General features: G+C 37.2%; 1 protein-coding gene across 2 annotated transcripts; it reads right to left on the bottom strand.

The window, feature by feature from the left end:
* Positions 1-938: 938 nt before the first annotated feature.
* On the bottom strand, positions 939-8,369 carry slc22a4 (solute carrier family 22 member 4). Of its 2 annotated transcripts, none has more exons than XM_005923078.2 (10): positions 7,889-8,369; positions 6,457-6,560; positions 6,229-6,383; positions 5,691-5,862; positions 4,623-4,749; positions 4,269-4,369; positions 3,952-4,166; positions 2,887-3,069; positions 2,206-2,341; positions 939-2,097 (listed from the first exon to the last, which is right to left on the bottom strand). In XM_005923078.2, exons 1-10 carry the CDS (start codon positions 8,315-8,317, stop codon positions 2,016-2,018), a joined length of 1,704 nt encoding a protein of 567 aa, XP_005923140.1. In that variant the 5' UTR covers positions 8,318-8,369; the 3' UTR covers positions 939-2,015. The 2 variants fall into 2 exon arrangements, with proteins under 2 accessions (XP_005923140.1, XP_005923141.1); XM_005923079.2 differs by having other exon boundaries at positions 939-2,094.
* Between the last annotated feature and the right edge of the window lie 94 nt (positions 8,370-8,463).

Below are 8,463 nucleotides of genomic sequence, written 5' to 3'. Positions count from 1 at the left end.
TTAAATAGTTCGTACAGGGTCCAGAGAGACAGAATATTAGCACTATTTTTCTGTCATCACAAAAACGGAATTGAAAGAAAGGTCATACAGAAGTTGGGGAAACTATTTATTACATCACAGAAAGCTCAGCTTTTTTGTGCAGATGTAAAACGCAGTGAATAATAATAATAATAATAATAATAATAATAATAATAATAATAATAATAATAATAATAATAATAATTATTATTATTATTATTATTATTATTTTTTTTAAAAAGGATACACCAGTGATGCTTTGTGTTCATTTCATCTCCTCCTGCATTACCAGGTCTACCCAGCAGAAGTCCTCCAAGTCACCTCTCCTCTCTGCCTAGCTCAGGTTCAGCTGTCTAAATACAGCTTTTCAGAATCAGAATCAGAATCAGAATCAGAAAGGGTTTTATTGCCAAATGTTGAGCAGGTTTACAACATCAGGAAATTGCTGCGGTGCTTCAGTGCAAACATACTGTCATAAAAATATAAAAATAAGAATAAGAATTAAAAGTGCTAAGTGGGTAGATATATACATGATATATACATGAGTGCAGGTGGTGATCAGTGCCAAACATGGAATGATGCAGTGACACAGCGTAGGGTCATGTGTTAGTGGTGGGAACAGTCATACGGTTATTGTTCATGTGTCCGACAGCAGAGGGGAAGAAACTGTTCTTATGGCGAGAGGTTCTGGTGCGAATGGACCGGAGCCTCCTGCCTGAGGGGAGCAGGTCAAACAGACTGTGTCCAGGGTGAGAAGGGTCAGCTGAGATCCGAGCTGCACGCCGCAATGTCCTGGAGGTGTACAGGTCCTGCAGAGATGGGAGTCTGCGGCCAATCACCTTCTCAGCAGAGCGCACAACACGCTGCAGTCTCTGTTTGTCCCTGATAGTGGCTCCAGCGTACCACACGATGATGGAGGAGGTGAGGATGGACTCGATGATTGCAGTGCACCACAACAGCACCTTAAGTAATGTTTTACCCACCAGAGCAGTCAGTTGTACAGTAGGAGGATTTAAGCCATGGCAAAAGACATTTTAGAGTGATTAAAATCAGGCAACTCAAAGGATAGAAGCAGCTGGAAGAATTTCAGTAGGTGAATAGTGTTATCTGTCAGCAATACTACATTGCATTTAAGCATTGCTTTAAATAAGGTTTGTGCACATTCATCTATGCAGAGCTGTCCCTGAGATCCAGAAACACCATTTTAATCAGGTCGAGGTCTGGACATTGACCCTGTAATTGCAACACCTTCATTCTTTTGATGTGTTACTAAATAGAAGAAGCTTTCTCCTGGGCCTCCACATGAGGGAGTAATGCAGTGATGATTCTAAGGGCTTTATATATGTATACTAAATCATTTTTTCTGTATCAGTTGACTTGTTTCCAGGACAAATAAAGAGATTGAACCTTTGGCTCAGGCTTGGCTGTCCCCATACTGACACTCCTAACACGCAACACCACTGATATCTGAAGAAGGTGGGGAGTTCTTTTATGTCAAAAATGTGTGTAACTGTAGAAACCACACCGCCAGGAAATGTATTTTAATTCTAAACTATTTATTTTGTAATAACACGTTACCATTATTTGCCACATAGACAGAGGATTTTGGAGAAGTGTGCATTGTGCTGCATATTCTGCACGCTGCCTGTTGCAGGTGGTGAGAGATGTATTTGAAGTCCATTGGGACTCAGGATGGAGACATATCTGAATGCTCCACACCAGCAAATTTCCTAAATTTCTAGAGGTGGCTACATCTGCTGATGACAAGAAACATCACAATAACACAAGTAAGCTAAACAAACAAATACAGTACCGTTACAAAATAGTTCAAAATAAAAGACATAAAAGACAAAAATACTGAAAAGAAGGTTTAAAATGTATAACATGCTGTTTAACTGCAGAACGTCATGCTGCTTCATGATGTTCTGCAGCAATTGAATATCTGAAAAACAAAAAACAACAAACAAACCAAAAAATAAAAACATAGAGAAGCCAAACTATAATTTAGATTCTTTGAGCTGGCAAACAGATGGAGTCGCTTCATTTTCAGCCTCCTTTTCCTTTTCTCCTTTTCTCCTGCTAGAACAACAAGGTGTCATTTAGCAACAGTGGGGCATTAAATTTTTAACTGTGACAAAAATAGGTATTAAACATAAAGATTGTAGATATATTAATACCTAAACTTACCTGCATATCTGTGGCATTTGTGATATAGTCTCTGGCAAGATTTTTCCATTTGTTTCAGGCAACAACAAACATAAGACAGCACCACATATTGCTAGAACTCCCATTAGTATGTAGGGGAGTGCCTTGAATTCTTGTCCTGCAAATAGAAAATGCAAAATAAAATGGTAAGGACATCAAAACAAAAACAGACTATCTGTTGCTAGTAAAATAAAAAGAAGAAGAAATAAGCAAAAGTTATTTTTTTTCTTGTTAAAGAACATAAACCTTGACCTTTTAATACAACTTCAAGTCTGAAAAACAAAAACATCAATAAATACATAAATAAATAGAATGTAAACAAAATTATGAACTGAAAAATGTGCTTAATTTTCCAGAGTTCCAGCTGAACTGGTAGCATTGTTAAGCAGACAAATTGGAGAGAATAAGGGCAAAACTTTGGGATTTTGTACTATAAGTTGTTAAGACTTTTTCTCTGTATTATTGTGGAGTCTTTGCCTTACAATTGAGACAACTGTTGTTGTGAAATGAATTGAATGGAATTGGAAAGACAGAATAGTATTGACAGTAGCATTACTATGTAATAAAAGGTTAACTAAGCCAGCTAACTTTAAATACTTTGTTAAAAATAATCCTGGTAAAAGCCAAATGCCTGAAGAAGTAAAACAAACAAAAAAATCCTACCTAAGTAAATAATAAATGGGGAGATGATGGTCCCAATCCGTGCAGCCATGGAGCAAATCCCCATTGCTGTGTTTCTGATAACTGTGGGGAACAGCTCTGATGTGACAGCATACACCACACAGAATGCTGATGTGATGCCAAACTTTCCCAACATCTCAAGAAAAACAGCCACACCTGGTAAACCTATGGAAGTAAAAAACATTTAACATTACAGCACAACCTAAAAAGTCAAAAGAGATGCACATAACTAAGTATTCTTTCTAACTTCCTCATGTAGCTAAATATACCTTACTTAATCATTCGAGCTGTGCTAGTGCTAAATATTCATGAGCAGTCAATTAATATGCACTTTTAAACAATGCAGCCATGCTAAAGAGACTGCACTTAAGGCCTTTACACACAATACATTAGATCGGTCCAAATATTTTGTACGTTAAAATATCTGTTCTAATTCTCACCGACTGCAGAACTTCACTTGACGATTTGCCAGGATTTAGTTTAATGAACAAAAAACTTTTTTTCAGTTCCAAATAAATAGCTCTGACCAGTCAGGCCACTGCATCTGGCAACAGGTGCAATTGTAACTTAAAACGGACACTGTTACCGAGTATACAAATACTAAAAAAATACCATTTTACATCAGACGAACAGCTACAGTAGCAACTGCTCCGGGTCAATGGCCCTCTGAAATTATTTCTCTGCCTCCTCAGATGTAGTTCCAACTCTGTCAACAAGTGCTAAAACTGCTCAACTGCCCTATTTTGTCTCAGTACATTTTCTGGTGAAAATGCATTTGGAAAATTTAGAACTTTGTGTTTCTTTTTGCACGCGCTCAGTGTGTAATGCTCTTTAGACCCATGTCCGATTTGGTCACAGCGGAAGCTAAAAGTATTCAACTTGGTCAAATAACACGTCACATGCATTCTGAATACATTTTTATTTTATCAAGGTAAGTAAATGGGGTTTTGTTCCTGTTACATTTTTTGAGGACAAAGTGCAAACATTTGTTCATCCACAGTGTGAACTCATTAACAAGTGACTTGCTTGTAACACTTTAATCATTACCTATTGGAATGAGGTGGACACAGAGGATCATGACACCTCCGAGAAAGAGCGTGGAAGACTGGCAGAAGCGCCTGGAGCAGTACTTAAGCAGTACCAAGGCAATTATGTAAGCTGGAACTTCTACGACAGCAGACAAGAAGCTGTTTATGTAAGGGTCACCGTTCAGGTTGGAAGTGTTGAGGACTAAAGCATAGTAGCTGATGGTGATGATGATCCTGCACAGAAATTCAAAGCAAAACTTAATTTGACATAAAAAGCAATTATTTTGGTTTAAATCTTTTAATCTCCTAAATCATATGAGCAAATTCTAGATTTACCACAGAAGTGAACATATCAGTGTAATAGAGAATATATTGCAGCTTTTCACAATGACCAAAATGTTTTGCTTCTCCTCCTTCATTGTGAGTGCATCTTCAATCTGTGGCAAAAAATAGACAAAGTGGTACTTTGGTTAAACTTTGGATCCTGGACCTGCAGACTTCTGCATATGTGCTATAAAGCCATATAATGAATTTGTATAAAAAAAATAGGCTAACTTGAAATGCAAACCTAAGCCAAGAGACAAGCATAATCATGGTGCAAATGTCAAAGGTTTTAGTTTTATTCTAACCTAAGACACATTTCTCAAAACACATTCTGATTTAAAATCACCAACTTGCTGATGCACTTACCTCAGCTTGTGTAAAAATTGCCTGTGGCGGCTCTACTTTGTTCAGCTTTGCAGCGTGCTTCAGGATTGCTTCAGCCTCGTTTACTCTTCCTTGAGAGATCAGCCAGCGAGGAGACTCTGGGACTATCCTGAGCAGACAAACACAGTGGCAACATAATATTTTCAGAGAAACACAAACTTGATCATTAATCTGATAGTAAAGCAAGACATTGACGACATCCCTGCCAAAACATCTTGTTGAGTTAGCTGTTTGTTGGTTGAGGTTGAATAGTCGTTTTTGTTTAGGAACGATCCTAAAGTAGTGAAATGACCCAGTATCTGAATGGCAGCCATGACAAGAGCTGATTGATCTGTATAAATGTTCAGGAAAAGTGCTTCAGTGATTTCACTATTTGCGCATCTAGTGTAGAATATGCTGGACTATCCTTCACAAAAAGAAAGGAGATGATCATGTCCCACAGTTGAAGGCAGCACACCATTCATAAAAAACAAAACAAGTGATCAACATGACTGACAAGGAATTCAGATCACGTTGCAAATTTTGGGTCTGTTTACCATATAAGGCTGTAAATTTCTAATATGCTGACATGTTTTGGAGTCAGAGTTTAGCAAACTAACCGGAGAAACATCCGGCTGGCCTGGGCTACAGCTTGGAGGATGTTTTCAGTTGAGTTGATATTTTACTTATTGGCCTTTCAAGATGAAAATTAGCTATTAGCTAAATCTGGTAAAATGAACCTTTTCTCTTAGGGGATTAATGTTTTTGACAAGTTAAGTGGAAAAATGAAACAAAGAGTATGCAACATTTTTTCTATAAATTAGACAGTTTTAATACTGGCAATGAAAATATACACTGTTCCAAACATATGGTTTATAACAGTGAAAATGACAGTGTTACCCCCTACTGTATTTAACCTTAAACAAACAAACTATGAAGTAAAAGCTGGTGTTTTGCTATCTTGAACTATAAATTAATGTATTACCCTTCAATAAGAAATTATATCTTTTTCTTGAGTTGAAAACAACTTTCAGGACACAAGCCATAATGCAACAAATGAAAAAGTCTCACCACCACAGAGGGACGTAGATCAATCCACAGGCAGCCATTGGAATCAGCAGCAACCGCCATTCCCGGAGGAAGTAGGCTGCTCCAGGCATTGCCATGTACCCCAGTGCTGAGCCCATAAAAACTCCAAGAGAACAAAACGCCACTCTGGTTTTTGGGCTTAGAATTTCTGAACCTGTAAATGTCAAAAACAACATTTTGGAAAAGTTGTAATATCGTTATAATGAAAGTTCTGAAACTGAGCATTAGTGCAGTCTGTCTTACTGTCTTACTTATCAAATCAGATAAACCATTACGGTCTGGCATGAAACACAATGTAGTTTTTGAGGTTGTAACAAGAGCTGTGCATAAGTGATACATAGTATGTCTATATAACAGTTAGGAATTATGTTTGCTTATTTCTTGATTTCTTTATTCTTTCATTTAGGGCTTCCTAAATTTTATTGTACATCCAAGCAATTGACTTGTACTTCATGCACAGACAAAATTACTTAATGTCTGTGCAGCATAAAAAATCTCATTCCTTATTAGGAAAACATACCTAGCACAAATGCAATGATGTAGTTGGAGAATCCCCCAGCACCCACCAAAAAGAAAATGAAGGTGAAAATCTCCCAGCTCGGGGAGAATATCTGTGCTGTGATTGATACAGTTTGAAGCAGCATCATGATAAAGAGTATTGGTCTCCTTCCGTATCTGTAAGGAAACACAGTCTAGTAGACTAGATCAACACAAATACTGTTCAAACATTGTTGTGTGGAGTACAGACCTGTCGGACACCAGACCTGAGATCAACGCTCCCAGTAGCACACCAACATAATAAATGGAGCTGGTGAGTGGAAGTTTGTATGCATTCTCACAAACCAAGTCCCACTGCAAAATCAGTACATCGTTTTCACTCACTTACAATTTGTGGTATACATCTGCAAATCTGTCAACTAATAAAGAAATGACAGGTGACTCAGATCACAATTTAAATTAGTGGTAGGTTTTAAATCTAAGGTAATATGGTGATAAGTTCTGAAATCCCACTGTAGGCAACGGGGTCCTGCATGGGCTACATCTTGGAGGATGTTTTCATGATATGCTGATATTTTACTGACTGGAATTCTCAGTAACTAGTTGAAGACAAGAATAGAATAAGAACTCACAGCATCTATGACTTCTGAATATGTAAAGTAAGAGTAACTCTCCCACAGGTAGAACAACTTTTATTTTTTAATAGTTCCAGGTAATTGTTTGTGCAACAACACCAATAACTTCATTAATTTTTCATAATAACTATCAGTTAGTCTCCCCAGTTCGGGGAGAATTTAATCACACGTACAATTTGTAAAACACCTACTTTTAACTCATATACACATATACTGATAGAAAGTGAGAAAAAATCAGTTTATGTTTGGATAGTTATTGTTTTAGTCTTTTTATTTGCATGATGTAGAGGAAACATTGTGGTTTGATGTTGTTTTGATGCTTGAATGCTTTGCAATCACTGGGGAAAACAAGGAACTGTCAAACTTTATAAAAAATGTAAGTCAAAATCCTCACCTGTGGCATGAGAGAGATGTTTGAATAAGATGAAAAGGACTAATAAACTAAAGAGCATTAATCTTAAATCCATTGTAACTGTAATGCAACTTTAATTGACAGTAACATTAAAAACATGATGCAGGATGCTGCTGGTTGCTGAGTAAATTCAAGTGTTTGTGTGACTTCTTTCAGTTAGCATAATTCTTGAAACAGTCATCTTTAAGCAAGATTATATTTTAACAAGCATTTGTGTTTGTTTTTTTACGGCACTAATGTACAAATAATTACTTGCTCGACTTCTAGTTGCTGCTTAATTTCCCATTAATAATAATATCACACACCATGAACCCTGTGTATAAGAGTAGAAAATTAAAGTTTGGCATTTTGACCTGTTGTTGTTGTACCTGGTGGGCTGCCATAGTTTAGCAGTTTACATGAATTAGTTTTACTTTGCGTAATATCTTAATCATGTCATGGAAAAGTCTATGTAAAACTATCTTGTCTGAAATTCTTCACATCCAGCTCCATGCCAGGCATTTGACTTAAAAGCACATCTGGTAACACTGATAAGACTTTCTAGTTACTAGATTGGCAGATCAATGCTATACCTTGTGCATGCATGTTCTAGATAAAATCTATGATGCTAAATAAAATCATGACAAATTTCTCACCTCGGTAACAATAGTTGACTGGTAGATGCTTTTGCTGTGTAACCACCCATCTATACAACTCTCCCAAGGTATTTCACTAACGTTCACATCGACATTTGGGATAATATTGTTCTGAGAGTAGTTCCTGACCACATCCAAGTTAAGCCTTGAACAGGAACTCCGCTTTGCATTGCCACTAACAGTTTCCAATGGGATTGTCACGTTTTTCCACATCTCGCTGATGTTGTAGTTTTCAGGAATATAGCATTCGTGAGATGGAATAGCACCTATGAATACTATATAGCCACCAATAAATCCATTTGGGAGAATGCTTATGGCCAGTGCTAAAAAAATCCTGAGCTGAAAGGGTCCCCAAGATCCAAGAAAAGCTGTGATGGTGTCATAGTCTCTGATTTTTACCATATTCGTTACTTCACCAAAATCCTTCATACTTAAAAGAGTCAGTGCTGAATAGCCAGAAGATCGGATGAGCACTATTGGTCTAAGAGATTTCAGAGGTTGTGAACTGTAAAGCTGAGCTCAGGTTTTATATGCCTCACCTGATATGGGAGGTTACACAGTTACATAAAGTTTTT

The sequence above is a fragment of the Haplochromis burtoni genome, unplaced genomic scaffold (genome assembly GCF_018398535.1).
Source record: "Haplochromis burtoni strain Fernald_Lab_line unplaced genomic scaffold, NCSU_Asbu1 Contig_66, whole genome shotgun sequence".
NCBI classification, from domain to species: Eukaryota; Metazoa; Chordata; class Actinopteri; order Cichliformes; family Cichlidae; genus Haplochromis; species Haplochromis burtoni.
This window is presented reverse-complemented; position numbering and strand designations above follow the sequence as displayed.

Bases quoted from the DNA above. Each gene is read 5' to 3' on its own strand.
- slc22a4 (XM_005923078.2), bottom strand. From the start codon at position 8,317: ATGAAGGATTTTGGTGAAGTAACGAATATGGTAAAAATCAGAGACTAT. The intron at 4,370-4,622 runs GTAAGTGCATCA...TTTTTGCCACAG, and splicing joins CAATTTTTACACAAGCTGAG to ATTGAAGATGCACTCACAAT. The intron at 2,342-2,886 runs GTAGGATTTTTT...TTCTATTTGCAG, and splicing joins CCCATTTATTATTTACTTAG to GACAAGAATTCAAGGCACTC.